At 38.8% G+C, this 21,047-nt stretch overlaps 1 protein-coding gene across 4 annotated transcripts in view; it reads left to right on the plus strand.

The window, feature by feature from the left end:
• The window catches only part of ARHGAP24 (Rho GTPase activating protein 24), a 749,428-nt gene that overhangs the window by 672,595 nt on the left and 55,786 nt on the right, over positions 1–21,047 (plus strand). For 3 of the 4 annotated variants that reach the window (XM_032400717.1, XM_032400716.1, XM_032400719.1), the window contains one exon: positions 5,344–5,466. In XM_032400717.1, coding sequence (XP_032256608.1) covers positions 5,344–5,466 — 123 coding nt within the window. Of the gene's footprint in view, positions 1–5,343; positions 5,467–13,027; positions 13,475–21,047 lie in introns of those variants that run through there. The other variant, XM_032400718.1, reaches the window with a different exon arrangement.

Consider the following 21,047-nt stretch of genomic DNA (forward strand, 5'->3'; position numbering starts at 1 on the left):
TGTTAGGTGTAGAGATTACTTAATTAATACAATATTTAAAAATTCTATGCAAAATTATTCATCAAAAATATTATCTCTTAAATTATTATTTTATAATTATTAGAGGAGTCAAACTTTTCATATGGTTAATTGATATTGCACCTCTTTTTAAAATTAACTGTACATTTACTTTATTGTGATTTCTTTAGCTTACTTTTTAATTTTAGATTAAGCTTTTTCTTAGTCTATTAAATTCATTAAGCTTTTCTTAATCTACCTTTTAATTTTTGCAAAAGTTAATTATGTCAAGTATTTATTTTATTTCAGAGAATCTATATTATTTCTGGGAAAAAACAATTTATATCAAATGCAAATATACAGAAGATCCTAATAAAATGTACACGTATTTTCAATTACATATAAACAAGTAAAATTGAGCGATATGACCTACTCAGTTAACTTAAAATCACAGATGCTTGAAGTATTAACACTACCACCAAAGCATTGCTACCAACCCAAGCTAATATCTAAAAGATGTGTACAATTTTCTGAAGCACTGTATCCTTTAAAAATGTGTGCAAATCTAAAGTAGTATTAAAAAATTAAAACAAAGCTGAGCAGGTATTAATTTTCAAGCGGAATTGAACAATGTAGAGTATATACTGACTTTAATATCATATTATATACACACGTATATATGCTTATATGGATTGAAGATGACTATGACACTCTTACTCCAGTGAAAATTACATCTCAAGACTGCTTTTTAAAATTTCACCTTTTGAAAAAATTGTAGATCCATGAATAGTTAAATGGAACATTAAGCCCTGTAAAGGATTAACAAAGAGAGTGAAACGATTCACATGGTTGAAGGTCAATATTGAATTTATTTATCAGCTCGTACATTTAGTAAGTTGTTTTTGAGCCCCTTTAATTGCAAGGTGCAGTACCAGCTCTGAGACCTGAAGGGCTGTGAATTAGAACAGATGGCATCTCTAGTTGAAAATCACATAATTTTAGTAGCGTGTCTAGTTCATGTTTATATAAATGTCTCCAGTTGTTTTAATCGCATTCGTAGCAATGAGTCTCTATTTCCACCAAGACTGGTAGGTAAAGTTGCTTTCATCTTTTCCCCCTCTCTTGTTAATACCCTGCGGAATCAAGATCCATATCCATGGGTGAAGTTCACAGATGGGATTTCATATCTGTGATTGGCAGTCTAAATGAGATTCAGGGTCAGAGATAGAGAATCAAATGAAAAGTCAGGGGATAATGGCCAGTTGTGCTTATCATTCTCTTTCTTCCCTGCTTTCAGGCAGAAACACACTCCAGTGGCTGTCACTCACTCATTACTAGGGCTGTCTCTGCCCAGGCTGGGAGTGACACAGCAGGATATTGCTGTCTGAATTGCTAAGTATCCCTTAGGCAAAGACAATAATTAAAATATTCAGATTTCAAAATGGTAATTTTTTTGGCCTAGCACTGGGGTATAAGTGGATAAGAATACAGAATAAATTGTTAGTACTGCGCCATGCCAAATGAAGCACGTCTTCCTTTTGTCATTTAGTTCTTTCTGCCACTTCTCTGTAATATGGCCATGTGCATGCATATTAATATGTGGCATATCTACATACATGTACAGTATATAATTTTAATGTGTATTGTGTATCAGAGAAAGATAGCTTCATAATAAAAATCCATATATATATATATATATATATATTTGCTATTGACTAACTGTTCCGAAGCATTTGCTAGACATAATATCTCTGAGGTCAAATTGAATAAAATTTGTTCTTTTTGCATTTGTAGGTGTGGGAGCAGTTAAATGAGGCTGAATTAATATTTGTAGAATTTCTCCTTTAGCCTAACACAGGGCTAATATTGTCACTTTATTTCATTGAATTCTCACAAAAATTTATTCTATCAGTATTATTATATCTAAAGCCTAATTAAAAACACTGAGTTTCCAGAAGTTATATAATGTCCCAGAAATCAAACAGCCAGTACAAGGTAAAATTAAAATTTTAGCTGGGTTTTCTCTGACTCCTAAACCTATGCTTTTTCAGATACGAGTTGCTTAAAGTGATGATGGACTGAGGATGGACCTATAGGTGTAAGAGGGTCATTGTTTCCCAAACAGTGAGTTGTTCTTTATAGTATGGGAAGGCTAGCCTTGTTTAGTCAAGAATTTATAAACATTAAGAAACCAAATTTTTTAAAGATTTCATTTATTTATTTGAGAGACTGAGCAAATGAGAGAGAAAGCACAAGCAGGGGGAGGGGCAGAAGGAGAGGGTGAAGCAGACTCCCCTGCTGATCAGGGAGCCCGACTCGGGGCTTGATCCCAGGACCCCGGGATCATGACCTGAGCCAGAGGCAGACACTTAACCGACTGAGCCACCCAGGTGCCCCAAGAAACCAATTTGATGTGGTTCCTTCGCCCCCCCTCTTACTCCCATCCAGTTGTATTAAAATATACAACACCAATTCTACTTGTTCATCTGATTGGCTTAAAGTTATTTCACTTCTTTGACCTTTCACATGTTCTATAAATTTACATCAGTGGTAGAAGAGTTCTATTTCTCAACCTAGGACAATTGTATGGAATTCAGAGGTCACAGATTCAAATGCCTATGGCTTTCACACCTATGTGCAGATTAGGTTGGACGGGAAAGAATAGTGAGTGGTGGGGTGGGCCTGTTATGAACTGGAGCCTGTAATGTAAGTTCCTCATGAAGGTGTTTAGATCCAGTTAGAAACACAGAATGTATTATTTGTTTCAGAGGTACAGGTCTGTGATTCAACAGTCTTACACAATTCACAGCGTGAATATGTCTCATCATAGACATACCCTCCCCAATGTCTATCACCCAGCCACCCCATGCCTCCCACCCCCCCACCACTCCAGCAACCCTCAGTTTGTTTCCTGAGATTAAGAATTCCTCATATCAGTGAGATCATATGATACATGTCTTTCTCTGATTGACTTATTTCGCTCAGGATAATACCCTCCAGTTCCATCCACGTTGTTGCAAATGGCAAGATTTCATTCCTTTTGATGGCTGCATAATATTCCATTGTATATATATATACCATCTCTTCTTTATCCATTCATCTGTCGATGGACATCTGGGCTCTTTCCATAGTTTGGCTATTGTGGACATTGCTGCTATAAACATTGGGGTGCACATACCCCTTCAGATCACTACATTTGTATCTTTGGGGTAAATACCCAGTAGTGCAATTGCTGGGTAGTATGATAGCTCTATTTTCAACTTTTTGAGGAACCTCCATACTGTTTTCCAGAGTGGTTGCACCAGCTTACGTTCCCACCAACAGTGTAGGAGGGTTCCCCTTTCTCTGCATCCTCGCCAACATCTGTCATTTCCTGACTTGTTAATTTTAGCCATTCTGACTGGTGTGAGGTGATATCCCATTGAGGTTTTGATTTGGATTTCTCTGATGGCGAGCGATGTTGAGCACTTTTTCATGTGCCTGTTGGCCATTTGGATGTCGTCTTTGGAAAAATGTCTGTTCATGTCTTCTGCCCATTTCTTGATTGGATTATTTGTTCTTCGGGTGTTGAGTTTGGTAAGTTCTTTATAGATTTTGGATACTAGCCCTTTATCTGATATGTCATTTGCAAATATAAATGAAGGGGGGGGATCAGAGGGGGAGACGAACCATGAGAGACTATGGACTCTGAGAAACAAACTGAGGGTTCTAGAGGGGAGGGGGATGGGGGGATGTGTTAGCCCGGTGATGGGGATTAAAGAGGACACATACTGAATGGAGCACTAGGTGTTATACGGAAACAATGAATCATGGAACACTACATCAAAAACTAATTATGTAATGTATGGTGATTAACATAACAATAAAAAATTTTTTTAAAAGAGAACAAAGAAAACTCAAAAAAAAAAAGAAACAAACAAACAAAAATGTCTCAGTCAGACATGACACTTGGATATGAACTAATTCAACCCAAGGTTGCAAGTGTACAGTGCTTAGTGTTCACTTAGTGAACACTTAAATGTGCATAGATATTTTGAGCACCTCAGAAGTTAGTCTAATACTAAAACATTATCAGAATTCAGTTAAATGTTCCATTTTCCTTAAGTATTCCTTCTGTGAACAACACTCATTATTTTCAAAGAGACCAAAGCAGTATAGTTGCTGATACATGTCTTCAGAAATACTCCTTTAGGGGCTCCTGGGTGGCTCAATTGGTTGAGTGTCAGACTCTTGATTTTGGCTCAGGTCATGATCTCAGGGTCATGAGATCAAGCTCCTCGTGGAGCTCCACACTCAGCATGGAGTCTGCTTGTTCCTCTCCCTCTGCTCCCCGCCCCGCCCCCTGCTCCCTCTCCCTCTCTCTCGCAAATAAATAAATAAATAAATAAATAAATAAATAAATAAAAATAAATAAATAAAATCTTAAAAAAAAATTCTGCTTTAACCATAAAATAGGAAGTAAGGAAAACCATGACTCAAGACCCCTTTCAAGGTCATATATGGTTATGCCTGTTTTATAAATGAGAAATTTAAGTCACTAGGGAAATGTAAATATGGTATAAAACATTTCTAAGAAATTAAATCACAGGCATCTGAGGTCTAGCACTTCAAAATTGATATTAGAGATTATAAAGGTTTAAAGGTATATGGGTTCTTTGGAGGGGTGGTAAAATGAGAGAAACCATCAAGTTTTTGCATGGAGGCACCCCTGGGGTTTCCTAAAGCTTATGCTTTGGTGCGAGGGCCATCTAGGGGGTTGATTTGACATTTGTGGCTGGCCAGGCTGTGCCTTCTTCTCCTCTTCTCTTTGTTTGCCCCCCTGAAGGTGTGTTCTGGGAGAAGAGGCTTCCCTTCCATGATGGAGCAATAGAAGAGGACCTCTGGGTCAAAAGTTTTACATGTAGTTCTTTTCCCTTTCCTAGAACTCCCCTGATCGCCCATGATGTCCTGGTTGGCCTCACTGTATGTGTATTAAGCAGTACTCAGACTGCTCAGCACTTGCTTCCAATGAATATCCAGGCTCTGTGGATTACTTCTCCATCTTTCACTTTGCTTTGCTATTTCTCCTTATTCAGCAGTGCAGTGTGAATAGACTGGATTATAAGTTAATGCAGACCTATGGGTTGTTGCTAGGACAAAAAGGCAGGCTTTGTTTGGGGAATGACATTTGTTCTCCAGTTTTCCCCTGGAAACATAAGAGCCTTTCCTTTTTAAGCAGATTTTTTCATTCTGAAACCATGGTAAATATTTCCAATTGATTAGATAGGCATAGTGTACATTTCAGGGACACTGCTGCTGATGGGGAATCTTCAACTGAGCACACACTCATGTGGTACTATCTTACAGGAGGCGATCGAGATCGGATGACAGCAAACCATGAGAGCTACCTCCTTATGGCGAGCACCCAGAATGATATGGAAGACTGGGTTAAGTCCATCCGCCGAGTCATATGGGGACCTTTTGGAGGAGGCGAGTATATATAGAATTGTGGAAGAACAGAAAGGGAGGTCAAACCTGTTCATCCTTGCCCTCCCAGTTGATGTTACTATGAGCTCCTATTTTCAAATGGACAACCGTTAAAATAAATAGTAAACTATTCCATGTTACTGTCATATATCTAAGTAATTCTCAGAAGTTAATTTAAATCAAATATCATCAATAACCAACTTTCTTCTATGAATATCTTGAATTATAAAAAGGGATGATATATTTTTTGTTTTGGATTTTTCCATTTCACTAACAATAAATAGTTATAGGAATTGTACTATAAATGTAGATTAGTTAAGATTATGCAGATATAGGGAAAAATTTTTTTTGACTAGTATCTTTGGAAGGGAACTTAGCCCTGAGATGATCAGTGATATCGAAGAAGAATGGCAAAGCTCTAGATGAGAATCTGATGATTACTAGAGTAACAAAATGCTTTGTGATCAGGCATTTTGTTTGTGGATTTGATAAATTTTTTAAAATCTTAGTTAATACAGTTTTGAGAATGCACTATTCGAAGAATAAACTAAATGGTACTATAAATAGAACTAAAAGGAGGAAGAAAGGGTAAGAGACATGATCTTTGTCTATCAAGGATTATAAAATAAACAGATATGACATAAACAGACAAATTACATAAGTCAAAAATTCAATAAGTGGAACCAAAAACCATAAGGACTCAAAAAAATTTGTCTATAACCAACATGCATTTTCTAAAATGTAAAGCCTAATTATTTTATGTTCATATAGTTAAAACAAATTGTATTAAATCAAATTCGTATTTAGCAAACCAATTATATAACTCCAATATTTATTTTATATTCTCTTTTGTGTGTTGTCAGCATCCTGAACTCAGAAGTGAATTTTTTTTTCCCTTAACATCTTAGATACTTCTTAGGCTATGGTTGTACTTTTTCCAGAATATTATATAAATGGAATCATACAGTATCAGCCATTAACCAGATACCAAACAGTATCTGGTTTCTTTCACTTTGTAGAACACACTGAGATTCATCCGTGTGTTTGCACATATCAGTGGTCTGTTCTTTTACATTGCTATGTAGTATATTGCATGAATGTACTGCAATTTGTTTATTCATTCACCAGTTAGTGAATGTTTGTTTCTGGTTTGGGCAATAATGAATAAAGTTGCTGTAAACAGTTGCATACAAAAAAAAAAAAAAGATACTTCTTAGGCTGACTCACCACTTTATATTTTAGCATAGCTTCAAAGATGTACTTTAAAAAGTTGGAAAGTTAGGTTTTACCAGGTGAACGTTACAGGTCTGCAAATTGTCTGTTTTCTAGTAGTGCCTTCTGTTGGGGAAGGGGGCGGTTCCTCACAGGGTGACCGTTCATCCCAGTTTGCCTGGTAACAGTCTGGTTTACAACTGTCATCCCAGGATAATCATTGATAGTGCTGCTTTTCACTTTCATGGTATCGTAGTTTCAGTGACAACTTATACGGTCACCCTATTCATATACTAAAATGGCTAGTAAATGACTATGTAAAACATTCGAAAAGGCCTGTGGGCTGAGATCCCCCTACAACATTAGCAAAGGATTGCTCACGATTAGTCTTGAGTCACGTACTCCCACACTGGAGGTTTGCTGATTAGCTCCAGAGCCAGGGGTTTGTGGGGTGCCTGAAGATGTGTCTTTTCAAAGTTCCTGTCATTTCTAAAGACTCTCTTTCCCCCTATTATCAAATTTCTGGGGCTTCTGAGTTTAGGAGGATCCTTAATATCTGCCAAAGGAGGTATTTTTGTTTGGGATTATTTCCATGAAGTGTGCCATTTTCTCCCTTTCCTCCTCTTCCATCTGCCCTTTTCTCAAGAAAAATGAATGAGATCCAATTAGCTTTATTAAATCAGTAGCCACAGAGGTGCTACCAGCTCAGGAGTCCCAGAAGTTATCCCAGTGGGACTAGACAAGAGCTATATATAAAACTTCAAATTTATGAACTTAAAAGGAGCTCTGCTACTTGACTATATACAGTCATCCCCCCTCATCTGCAGTTTCTCTTTCTGCGGTTTTCAGTTACTCGCGGTCAACCACAGTCCAGAAGCAGATAATGCTCCTTCTGATCTACCGTCAGAAGGTCAATAGTAACCTAATGCTATGTCACAATGCCTACGTCATTCCCCTCACTTCATCTCATCACGTAGGCATTTTATCATCTCACATCATCACAAGAAGAAAGGTGAATACACTACAAGATATTTTGAGAGAGAGTGACAACATTCACATAACTTTTATTACAGTGTGTTGTTATAATTGTTCTAGTTTATTGTTATTCATTATTGTTAATTTCTCACTGTCCTCAATTTATAGATTAAACTTTATCATAAGTATCTACCTAAGGAAAAAACATAGTGTGTATAAGGTTCAGTACTATCCCCGGTTTCAGGCATCCACTGGGGGTCTTGGAACATATTTCCTGTGGATAAGAGTGGACTACTATACTTTATCCTATACAATGAGCTTCAGGGATTTCGTAAATGCTTGATTCAAATTTACTTGTAAAGAGATATATTTTAGCATAGAACACTTACCATAGAAACAATGCTCCAGTAAAAATTTTTCTGCCCTTTCTGTTTAATTGAAGAGTGTTATGAGAATGCAAGGCAAGCTTTTAAAGGACTCATTCAGTTTGCAATAAATCCTTTGTCATCCAACTGAACATTAGAATTGTTTAAAGTAAATACAGACAATAGAACCAAGCTGAATATTGACATTGGTAGCAGATTGCAATTGTCACCCATAATCTAGGGTTTCGAATGTTTGTATTACTATCCCCTCTCTCTGCTCATTGATTGAATTTTAAAGAAATATCATAAATTTGAATTTCAAACAAATTTATATAACTAAAAACCCTTTTATTTATCTTATATATTAGGAGTACACTTAACATTTCATTGAAAATACGTTTACTACTGATAAAGAATATTTTAAAACCACTGTTTTAGTTCATACCCAGATTTTGTGGAGTAGGTCATTAAAACCCAGGGAGGGTGACTAACTTGCCAAATGTCAATCACACTGTGAGTAACAGAACTACAAAGAAAACCCATGGCTTCGGGTTTGTGAGCTCCTCCTGCTTCCTTGCACAATAATGTGATCTATTACCTCTATTGTGGAAATGGAAAACCCGCAATTACAAGCCCATGCCTTACTAGTAGTATATCCTTCAGTATATGAGAACAAAAATTTTAAAATTATGCTAATTAAAATAAATATGGCTTTTCAAGTCCTTCAAAAATACCTGAATTGATAAGATCAAGAAAGCGAAAATACAACCACCAGATTGGGAAGAGGTATTTCCAGATCATATATCTAATAATGAACTTGTATTCAGAATTTATAATGAACTCTTAACAACTCAGTAATAAAGAGAACTTAAAAATTTGACTCATTTTGACTCAATTAAAAAATGAGCAAAGAATCTGAATAGGGGCACCTGGGTGGCTTAGTCGGTTAAGCATCTGCCTTCAGCTCAGGTCATGATCCTGAGGTCCTGGGATTGAGTCCCACATCAGGTTCCCTGCTCTGCGGGGAGCCTGCTTCTCTCTCTGCCTCTCTCTCTCTCTCTGTCAAATAAATAAATAAAATCTTAAGAAAAAAGAAGAATCTGAATAAACATTTCTCCAAAATATTCAAATGGCCAAAAAGCACATGGAAAAATGTTCAGTGCTATTAGTCATCTGGGAAATGCAAGTCAAAATCACAATGAGATACGACTTTATACCCACTAGGGTGGCTAGAGTCAAAAAGTCCAATAATAACAAGTATTGATGAGGATGTGGAAAAATCAAAACGCTCCTACATTGCTAATGAGAATGCAAAATGGTGCAGCTGCTTTGGAAAAGAGTCTGGCAGGTCCTCAATCAATTAAACACACAGTTATCATAGACCAGAATTTGCACTCCTAGGTAGATACATACCCAAGAGAAATGAAAATATATGGTCACACAGAAATTTGTATGTGAATATTTATAGCAGCATTATTGCTAATAGTCCAAAAGTGGAAAAGCCCAACTGTCCATCAATGGACAAATGAGTCAATAGAAAGCGGTATATCCATACCAGGGATTATTATGCAGCCATAAAAAAAGAATGTGGTACTGAAACATACTACAATGTGAATAAACTTTGAAAACATTATGCTAAGTGGAAGAAGCCAGTCACAAAAGGCTACATAGGATCTGATTCTGTTCCTATGAAAGTACAGAACAGGGAAAACCATAGAAACAGAAAATAGATTAGTAGTCACTTAGTGCTGGGATGGGAATGTTGGAGGGGATGGGTGATAGTCCAAGATAAGGGATTTCTTGTTGAGGTGATGAAAATATTCTAAAATTGACTATGATGATGGTTGTATATATCTGTGAATATGCTAAAAAGCAATGACTTGTACACTTGAAATGGGTGAACTCTATATGTTAATTATATCTCAGAAAAGCTGTTAAAAAATTCCTCAATTGCCATAATTGTCTTTCATAAGAAAATACATTTTCTCCTCCCTATCTTAGTTATGGAACCCAAGATTCTGTTAATCCTAAATAAAGACCTCTTAGATTTCAGTCTCCCTCCCGCTACTTAAATATTGTTGTGGTCATTGATTAAATGATATCTGCAAGACATTTGGAAGGTGACCTATCACTCTGATATATAATTTCTGTATGCCTCCTTTGGATACATTTTAAATGTGTTTATTACAGAAAGGGCATTTCATTACCTACACTGCACTTTCACAGCCTGTTTTTAAAAAGTTAAAGTTTTTCATGAGACACCTAAGCTTATCCTTGTTCAGGTTGCATATACATGTAAAATCTTCCCCCTTTACCATTACAATAATAAGACATTTGATGAAAAATAGGAGACACCCGAGGGGTTTGCCAAGCTTTTCAGTCTCTTAGAAATGAAAAACTGTTATGTGAAAATCATAAAATGTACAGCTTTGGAATTATAGGCCTTTTCTTTTTATTAAATAAAGCAAACTTACAATAGACATTCAGATAAGGGAAGGGAACCAATGGAAATGGAAGAAGTAGACATTCGCTTAACAACCTAGCTTGATAACAAAATTCAGTATTGAATCTAGATACTTCAGCTTTGTGTTATCTGCTTAAAACCACTTGTAAACAGTTGCTTCCCATTAATAATGCTGAGAGGCACATGGTTTCTGCCTAAAAATCAAATCCGAAATTTAGGATGTCAAAGCATTTATTTAGCTTTGGAAAAGTTTACATTTGTTTTGCTTATTTTTGCTTTTTTTAAAAAAACTGTTGTTTGTTTTTTTTAAGATTTACTTATTTATTTGAGAGAGAGAGAGAGAGAGCACAAGTGGAGGGAGGGGCATAGGGAGAAGAAGAGAGAGAACCTCCAGCAGACTCCCTGCTGAGCGCAGAGTCCCATGTGGGGCTCAATCCCAGGACCCTGAGATCATGACCTGAGCTGAAATCAAGAGTTGGATGCTTAACTAACTGAGCCACCCAGGTGTCCCTACACTGTTTTTTTTTTTGTCTTTTGTATTTTGGAGGTTTTTTTGTTTTTGTTTTTTTTTACAATTCTTTTCAATTGTTTTTGAGGCAATGTGTATGGAAGTGCCAAGCCCATGGTCTGGGAAGAGTGTGAATCCATTGAGTGTTCATTAGATCTAAGTGTTTTGCCTAACTTTAACTACTAACAAAATCAGGTTCTCCCCGTATTTCTGTCTCCTTACAAAAAGAGTTGAGTCAGAGACCCATTGATGCAGTAAAAATACTGAATGTGAATAATCCTCATGATGAATAACTGGCATGTGGTCAAGCAAGGGTTAATTAAGCGGTAATGTGGTCTTGCCTCTGACATAGGCAGCTATGTGATCTTGGATAAGGGGTATTAGCCCCCAGACTTTCAGTTTGCTTGTTTGTGAAATAAGAAAATTAGACAAAACCCTTTTAAGTGAGATTCATTCCAGCTCCAAAGTCCTGGGATTACACGTGTTCCCTCCATGCCAATGCTCAGGTCAGTGAGGTTTTCAGCTGGCTGAGGTGCCTCTCAGTCCAGCCTTGCCACTGTCTTGTTTATACTGAGTTATACTCTGTGGTTCCTTATTTTCCTAGTAGCATGCTGTGACACTGAGGGCAAAAACAAGTTTGAACCATAGGGCAGAAATCACTCCTAACGATTCCTTCCGTGACAAACTATTACCTATCTGGGCATGCTGGTCAGAGAAATGACGTTTCTAAGGGGAGTGCCTTTGCAGTATTCTTCACAGTTTTGTAACAGCGCCTGTTGAATGGCTTGGAAGGAACGCAGAAACCTTGGGGGTCAGTTGGGGTTAAAGCACTAGAAGTCCGAATCTGCTCATGGAACAGCCAGGATGAATGATTAACCCAGTGAGTCAATTGTTCAGTGAGTGGGATTGAGAGTGTTGGTGGACATGGGGGCTGGGGCGGAGAGGGTGCATGCAAGAGCAGAGGAGAAAGTTAAAAACCGGATTGGTTTTCAAACCATAACCCGAGACATATATATATATGTATATATATATATACATATATATATACATATATATATACATATATACACAGGTATAAATATGCATAAATGCGCACCCGTGAGTTGAGTTGACTTGTTTGTATGGTTATACCTGCAGGTTCTTTGTTACCAGATGGAGACTATTTTTCTATTTCACAGTCACACACATATGTACAAGTCTGCACACATATGGTTCAGTGATATGCACATTGAAACCAGCACTCACAAATAGATTGAATCGCAAAATCTCTGAAAAAGTCTTGTATAGGAAGAGAATAAATGCAGGAAGGAGGGGGGTAGAAGCTTCTCCCCTGGAGCTGGTTTGGTGCCGTTTGCTTTCAGGAGCGGCTGAGGCAGCCAGCTCTCAAGGAGCTGCACAGACAAGGGCAGGGAAGTCAACGCAAAGTCAGAGGAAGAAGAGAGGGGTTCACAGCCATGTGGCATTCTCCCTCCTCCCCGCATGCTGTTGTGATTGCACCTGCTGCATGTGACCGCGGGCAGCCACCGCGGCGCAGCTGCCTCCGTGCTAGCTCCCGCCCAGCCCTCATTGAGAAAAGGGGAGCCGGAGCCGGAGGAGGGGGAGGAGAAGCTCCCCGCAGAGCTGCCTCCTCCACGGATCCCAGGAGGCTCCTTGGAATGGGCACTCGACTGTTCTGACGCGGAGACTCCCTCGGGAGCCCCAGCCGTTTGAAGACAGAAGGGAAAAGGGAGAAGCCCGCAGAGAGCATCAAAGGCTGAGGGGTGCTCTAAAAGGAACCGGGGAGTCCTTTGAAAAGAACCTATCATGCACTGAAATGCTTTCTGGAGAAGGGTCCATTAGCTGCCTCCCCTTTTGCTCAGATGAAAGGAACCAGCAAGGACGGTCCTGAAGTATTCCTCAGGGGCCTTTTTGTCATTGTTCCTTTTTCCCCCTTGCACACGACTGTTTGCTGACCTTTCCAGAAGAATCTCAGTCCCCCCCAGTTCCAGCTGAGAAGACAGTTCTTAATAAAAAAAAACAAAAACAAAAAAACAACTCGTGCTGTTTGAATGGGAGGTGCAGCTTGCTTGCTGCGGTTCTTTTTGCTGTGACATTTTGGAATGTCTGCAGAAACTTCAAAACAAAACAAAACACCAAAACCGTAAAACTCCTTGGATTAGGCAAGAGAAAAGGAAGTTTTTTTGCCAAAACAAGAAGTAAAGGAGAGGTGGTAACTTATCCCTGATCCAGGACCTGGATGATAAAAGCCTTCAAGTTCTAGGAATCAGCACTTCCATCCTAACAAATAGACAGGAGAAGGAGGGGCTGTGGGGTATCGCACAGAGGCAGGTTTTAAAAAGAAGCCTGAGACCGGTTCAGAACCTCAGGCCTGTGTGATGCCTGAAGACCGAACTACGGGGGGACGCCCCTCAGGTGCCTTAGCATCAACTCCCTTCATTCCTAAAACTACATACAGAAGAATCAAACGGTGTTTTAGTTTTCGGAAAGGTAGGTAGATGATCTATCTGTTAATGTCCCTTTAAAAAATGTACATATATTTGCGTATGCTTTAAGGTCAGTTGATGTTCGGATAAAATGGAAGTTTGAAAACCAAGAGATTAGAACTGTACGAGAGTGATTGCTGTGTGTCTCTGCTTGCCTATATTTATATTTCGAGGTTCCTATTGATCTGTTTATGACTGTGAATGGGCCGGGTAGGTGGGGCTTGAAGAAGGGTAGTCCTGTAGGGATCACCTTGACTGATGGAAAGCCAAGCGAGCTGGCCTGGCCCTTCTGAGAGGAGGGGCCAAGGCGACCTTGGGCTGCTGCCAGACCCGAATCAAGCAGCCATGCTGTGACTTCTCGAAATCAGTCCCTCTCAGTTCCTTGTTCTCTGCCCCCATCACCTTGGTTTTGTTCTGGCTGCCTGTACTTGCTTCCCCTCCCCTGCGGAGAAAATTTGAATAATTAGGTTATCTGTAGTGACCCCTTTCAGGAGCCTTTTGACCATATTGACTAACACTGATTAGAAATAGGTGTCACCTTGACTTTCCAAATATATCAAAAGGTGGCATTGGCAAAGCCCAAAGACTCGAACTATCAGGAACAGGGAGTGGGAAAAATCTCATGATTTATGATCAGTAAAAGAAGCAATGCATTTCAGAATTGATTTGTGCAAGGGGAGTTAAAGGGTACAGCATAGGTAAAATAAAATGCTTTTAGAAAACATTTATGTATCAAAATATTTTTAAATGCCCTTTTGCTTTAAAATGGGGATAGTTAAATGATGTGATTATTTAATTTGGAAGTAGGTAGTTATAATTTAATGTCATGCATAGTAAGCTAATAATTCAATCAGGAGCAGATACGACTAACATCTAAGGTTCTTTCTCCCTTTTTTCTTTGATCTGCCACCTATTAACCCTTTCTACTTACTAACCAACAAAAAAGAGAAGAAAACAAAGTAAGAAAAAAAACACGTGTGTAAAGCAAAATATAGTATGAACTTTTTTAAGACTAAACCTTGTTCCTTCTGAGTCTTTCCCTTTGAGCAGTTAAGATCTGCCTATGATCATTATCCTGTACTATTAGCAAGGAATTCAGGTGTTAATTTATATTCCTCTCTTATCCACAAAGGTAATTAAGTGAGAGATATGTGCCTCAGATTTTATAGATCTCGAGATTTCATGGTTACTGTTAAGATTGCATCATTGACAGACAAATTGGTAGCAGTAGAAATCGAAAAAAAAGCGAGGGAGTCGTTGCTTAAAGGACTTTCTCTCTCTTTCTAGCTCTTCCGGCCCTCAGCAACTAAAGTAAGTTTATCCAAACATGCAGAGAAGGTCTACTTTTCCAGGCTATTGCCGCTCATTTGTAACATGAGATGTTCTGCGGACATTTAATGTATTTTGGAAGCACAGAGCAAGGTGTTTTTGACTTTTTCCGCCTTCTCTCCAATAGTGGAGCCTGGCATATCTGCGAGAACCCTGCCTGACACTGCTATTCATTATGCCCTCTTCCCTTGCTCCTTAAATACCAGGGAGGGAAGGCAGCGGCTGCAGACAGAATCCCCACGGGCTGGCAAATGGCTACCATGGGTGTGCAGAACACTTCCACCTATCGTCTCCTGTGGGTTATTTTTAAACTATTGTCCTGTCCTGTGCAGTCCTAGCAATCTGAGGAATGTTCGGCATGCCAGTCAAGGATTGACAGATTTCTAATTTACAAAACTGCATTCTGGTTTCTGTCAGAACCATAAAGGAGAGGAGGAGCGGGAAGCATGGAGCTGTTTTAAGTTTCCTTCCCCTTTAGCCAGAGCCGGCAGCACACCAGGCTCTGTCTCATTCCCTGGCGGCGACCACAGCTGTGCAGTGAGGCTCTGGGAGAGAAGCAGCCTCTGTGTGCGCAGCGCTAATCACTCCAGCCCGCAGTGGCATGACTCACTGGGCTGTTTACGTCTTTATGTAAGGTCCTGCACTGAAAAGAATGGACCTTTCTTTCAACCCTGTGTCCCCCCGCCCCAAACCATGCTACCTTAAGAAGAGAGTGTTCTTTTGTGCTTTGTTTAATCTCCTGGGTACTCAAGTAGTTCAAGAAGTGGACCCATTTCTGCGTTCCTGCGTTCCTCAACCAGGCCTGTTGGAGAGCATCAGCTTAAGTCATTTCAATGAAAGCAGAGGGAGAGTGCATGATTCATGGAAAAGCACCCAGAGCAAAGAATGTTGACGCGTCTGCTTTTCCTAATCTACATTTAAAACATATTTTTTTTACCGTTGTCAAGGGTAGGCCAACAGAAGAGGAGACTTGCCGCTTTAGAAATGCCCTCAGAATGAAGTGTGCAGTTGCGTTAAAGTTTCCGGAGGCCTGGTGGTCATGGAGAACTGCATGCTGGGCAGGCCCTAACTGACTTCTCAGGGTTGTTTTCCCTTCCAGGTCCCTTTGGTCCTTTACTGTCCTCTTCATCTCTCCATTTCTTCGTTTGGGTACTAATACAGATTGCTGAAGATGTTTTCCCAGTGGTTTGAAAAATCTAGGAACAGAGAAACATTTCCTAGGCAGGAAGCTGGGGATGGCAGTGCTTTGGATTTATGTTCTAGAGACAGAATGATTCCAATGTATTTTTACCCTGTTGATTTTGAAACTATATATGTAATTTTTTTTTTTAACCTCTGTAGGGCTAATATCTAATATGGGAAGCATAACCAACCTTTTGATTACCTGGAGGTGCATACTACCTTGGTTCCTGAATGTTACTGTTAATTTCTGGTCAAATAGACTAGCTAGGTAATTTAAGATTGTTATTCTCACAGGACACACTGAAGTAAATTTTAAAGTCTAACTGTATCTTGTTTTGGGCTTTTTGTTTTGTTGTTTGTTGTTTTTTTTTTCTTTTTTGTCTTTTCCTGAGGTGCTCTCCTCTTAGAGATAAGTCATCATTAATTCCCTAGAGCTTTTCCCCTACACTGTAACCAGTTAGTAGCTGTGCATTATTGCTTCTTCCTTCTTTATAGACTTCCAGCTCCATTTCAGTTTCTATCACCTTAGTTCTCTGTGCCTTTATTGCTTCATGCACACAACTTATTTTAACATAGGAAGAACTCTTTGAGACAGCATCCATCCTCATTTCCACCCTAATGTTCTTCACAAATTCCTACAACACACAAGCCATTTGTAAAGCACTGACCAATTGGTATTCCTGAAAGAGTATTCTCAAGCATCCCACAGCTCAAATGTTTTTATGAGTCCCTCTGGCTCCCGGGAGGAAGTCCTAACTGTTTCATGTAATTATCAAGGCCTTCTAACCTATCGCATCTATTCCCTGGAGGATAAACTCCCAGTTCCCCAGACTGCCCCACTCTTTCTCCCTAAACACATGTTCTACTCCACCTCTTTGCTTTTTTTCACTATGCTATGACACTCTCTCTTCTCTGTTCAAACTTTATGCTTCCTTCTAGGCATTGCTGGCTCTCATTTCTCATCAAGTCTTCCCTGCTCACCCAAGCCTTCTGTGTAGTCCTTATATTTCTTATATGCTGCCACCTGGCCACCTTATCTTCATAGCCATCTTAAAGTGCTTTATATACACTTGTGGTAAAAGATAGATAAGTAGATAGATAGATGATAGATACATACATACATACATACATACATAGAGATAGAGATTTATTTACTTCTTCCCAGAGTGAAGAATGGTAATAGGTCTATTGAATCGAGGATTCAAGGTTTATTGCAAACTGGTGAAGTACAGTATTATTATGTATCTTTTCCTACTGGTCCATAGGCAATAATGAGTTTAAATAGTTTGTCATGGTTGTGACATGGTTGAATAAAACCAACATTTTCTTTAAAGTTTATTGTATGTTGTAATCACACTTAATGGAAATAGATTTGTTCAATAGAATGCTACTATCCAAATCCATATAATTGTAAATGAGTAGCTCATTAATTCATAATATCAAAATATTATGGAGCACGTACCAAGTGATTCTGGAGATGAGTAGGCAAAGAAAATACATTGCCTTGAATCTATGAGTTCACACACTCCTTGAGGATAAAGAGACATAAACAATTACTCTGTGGTAAGCCCTACAACAAAGTATATATGAAGACTGAAGAGCCATGAACAAAAGACCGACCATGGGCTTATCTGGGAAGGCAGTAATTCATCTGAACTATGTAAAATCAGATATAATCATTTAGAAAGGAATCAGATTTAGACATTTTCTCCTGTATTCTCCTAAGAGAGTGGTCAGCACACCTATGGAAAAAAAAAACTATGTCTGAATTGAATTAACGTAACATAGTGGAAAAGGAAGACTCTTAGAATTGTATAGACCTATATTTGTATCCCAGATCTGCCACTTTCTAGATGTGTGACCTCAGACCGCCTAGCATTTCTGAATTGGTTTGTAGAAGGGAGCCCTCTGTGCAGAGTCCTTGGAGTGTCAAATAAAGAAAATACACGCAAATTGCATGGCTTGGTACCTAGACATAAACGGTGTCTGATGGTCTGAGAGCTAGGCCACTATTCTGGCATTATTACACTTCTTCGTTTTACCAAGGCTTTCTTTTTCTCCCTCCTTCCCCACTCTGACTACAAAAAGAATCAAGATTCTACCAAATATTCACTGGTTTTTATAGATTCAGAGCTCCTGGGATTAAGAGATTTCTAGCCATATGAGATTTTTTGGTTGCTTAGAAAGTGTTGGTGATAGACTGAAGTAAACTTTGACTGTCTTTGTTTCTTAGTTCTGTACTAAATTGGATGTCTTTTATCTTGATTTGTCTTTTTATCGTGGGTGAATGTTCATTTTTAATTAAAAATTATTATAATCCTAGTGATACCAAGACTTATTCTGCTAGCAGGATTGCAGTAAGCAGAAGGATAGGTAAAAGCAAGTTCTCCATATGGCTTAGTATATGATCGATAGGAGGAAAAGGACAAGAACTCTGAGAAATCATGACAGCAGAGAATATGAGTAATAATGGAAAAGTTGTTTAACTTCTGGCTTTTCATCAGCACACCACAGACTTTTTTGTTTTCCAGTTTTTATAGAAATCAACAGCCTGAGAATTATTGATGAGTGTCATTTTACAATGGAGTTATTCACTTATTCCCATAACTGAGGAAGTGAAGTATTTTGTTTTAATGCACACATTAATTCCACAAATGTTTATGGAGCACGCGATCCTTACCCACTTTGAAATTAAGTTCCAGGAACATAAGCAAGAGAGTTTGTCTGTCGGTCTTGGCGCATTCAGGCGGCTGGAACAAAATATCATAGACTATGTAGCTGATACACAACAGAAATTTATTTTTCACAGTTCTGGAAGCTAGAAGTCTGAGATCAGGCTGGTGCGAGCCCTTTTTTGGGTTGCAGACTGTCAAATTCTTGTTATATTCTCTAGTGACAGAATAGGAAGAAGCATGAGAGGTCTCTGGAGCCATTTACCCAGGCACTAATCCCATTCAGGAGGGCTCCACCCTCATGACCTAATCACCTCCCAAAGGCCCCACCCTAATACCATCGCCTTGGGCAGTAGGTTTTCAATGTAGGAATTTGGAGGGCACACAGACACTCAGATGTTTATTGGATAGACACCCCTCTCTGATGTTTATTGGATAGACACATAGTCTACAGCTTTTATCCAATATTATTTATAATAATAAAAAATGCAAAATAATTATTTTACTATAGTGATTATAAAAGTACATTCTTCTTATGACTAGTGAGAGTAGTCCAGTATAGATAGGCATCTAAATAAATAATTACAAGGCCATCTTAAAGTGCTTAAAATGCTAAGAAACCAAAGAAGAAACATATCAAGGTTTGGGTCTGGAGCGATGAGGGAATGTTAGTAAAGACTTCACACAGGAGATGATATTGCACTTGAGGAACAACTAATAGTCCGGTATAGATAGAGAGCATGTTGTTTGTGAGCAAGCAGTAGAGATGAGGGTGGATATGGCCCAGGGCCTGGCGCACAGTGGGCGCCACCTAAACATTTGTTGATTGAATGGCAGATAAAGAGGCAGAGATCAGATTGTGGAGACTCCATATGGCATGAAAAAGAGTTTGGTTGGCCAGTGGGCACCACTGGAAGAAATAAAGCAAAGGAATGTCATGATCCAATTTAAATATTATGAAGATCACTATGGCAGCACTTGCCTGAAATAAATACTCTGCTCTTCAAAAAATCACTTAAGAAATATTGAGGATCTAGCCTAATGTAGTGACAGCGAGTTTGGAAGGGACCCATGTGGTGACTAAGTGATGGTCATGAAGGAAGGCAAATCTAGGTTGACTCTCAGATGGCACTTCAAATGTTCAGGAGGATAACTGGAACTGATAACCAAAACCAGATTACAGGAAGTAGAACAGGTTTTGAAGAAAAGGTAACTTCGTTTTAGAAATTCTGAGTTTGGGAATGTTTTGAGATATCCACGTTGAGAGGTCTAATGGGCACTTAGAAATCCAATGCCAAGGATCGTAAGAGTGGCCCAAACTGAGATACAGATCTGGGAATAACTGTTAGACAGTGAGATTAAATGTAGTCAAGCAAAGAAATTGTGTCAAGTAGCATAAAAATAGGGCTGAGGACAGAACCCAGAGGACCAACAAATTTATGAGAAGGTTGTAGTAAGTAGCACAGTCAAGAAGGAGATTGATAAGAGTATTCTGGAAGGCAAGAACTATGTAACACATGAGAAGTGTCAGGAAGAAGAGTGACATTGACAGTTTTAAAGGGAGTGAGGCATGAAGTAATACAAAAAGTAAATTTGGCTTTCAGTGATTTGACAACTAGGAAGTTATCGATGACTATAGAAAAAGCTCTTTTAGTAGAGTGGCAGTGTCAGAGTCCAAATTGCAATAGGTTGGCAAGGACAGAAAGTGATGAAATGGAGCCAGAGTTATACTTAACTGGGAACCAAGGAGCAAAAACAATAAATAATTGCAAGGCACAGAAAATCCAAGAAGGTTTGGCTTTGTGTTTGTTTATTCATATTTAAGATCGGTGGAATATGAATATATTTATCTGATCACACTCAGTTAACTTCACAGGCTGCCTCTAGCTATTGAGTGTATAAATCACACATAAAGCAGGAACCTCACAAATCCTGAAGGAGATTTAGATCTATCTCCAGTTGGAACAGCCTCCCACAGGTATAATAAAATCACCTATGTAATTTACCTTCTCATCCCAGTGAAAAGTCACCTCCTTGGTGATGCTTTATGACACCATCAATATACTTCCAAAGGAAGTACACATGATGTACCTTTGTCACCTAGAAATTCCAGGGATGGTTTTGTCAGGTAGTGTGAAACCTCCCCGGGAATTTAAATGGATATAGCTAGAACCATTTGCATGACTCACATCACAGAGTATATTCTTGTTAATAATCTGCTAGTCAGTGTGTCCTTTTCCCCATGCTGCTAGTTGGGGATAGGCTCATGACCTTTGTGCTTTCTTGTTAATCTTAAAATTTGAAGTTTCACTGCTTCCTCAATGAAAATGCTAAACAAAACAGCTTAAAAAAAAATTTCCCCCTAACCTTCCACACAAAAAACATGCTCATATA

The sequence above is a fragment of the Phoca vitulina genome, unplaced genomic scaffold (assembly GCF_004348235.1).
Source record: "Phoca vitulina isolate PV1807 unplaced genomic scaffold, GSC_HSeal_1.0 scaffold3, whole genome shotgun sequence".
Taxonomy (NCBI): Eukaryota; Metazoa; Chordata; class Mammalia; order Carnivora; family Phocidae; genus Phoca; species Phoca vitulina.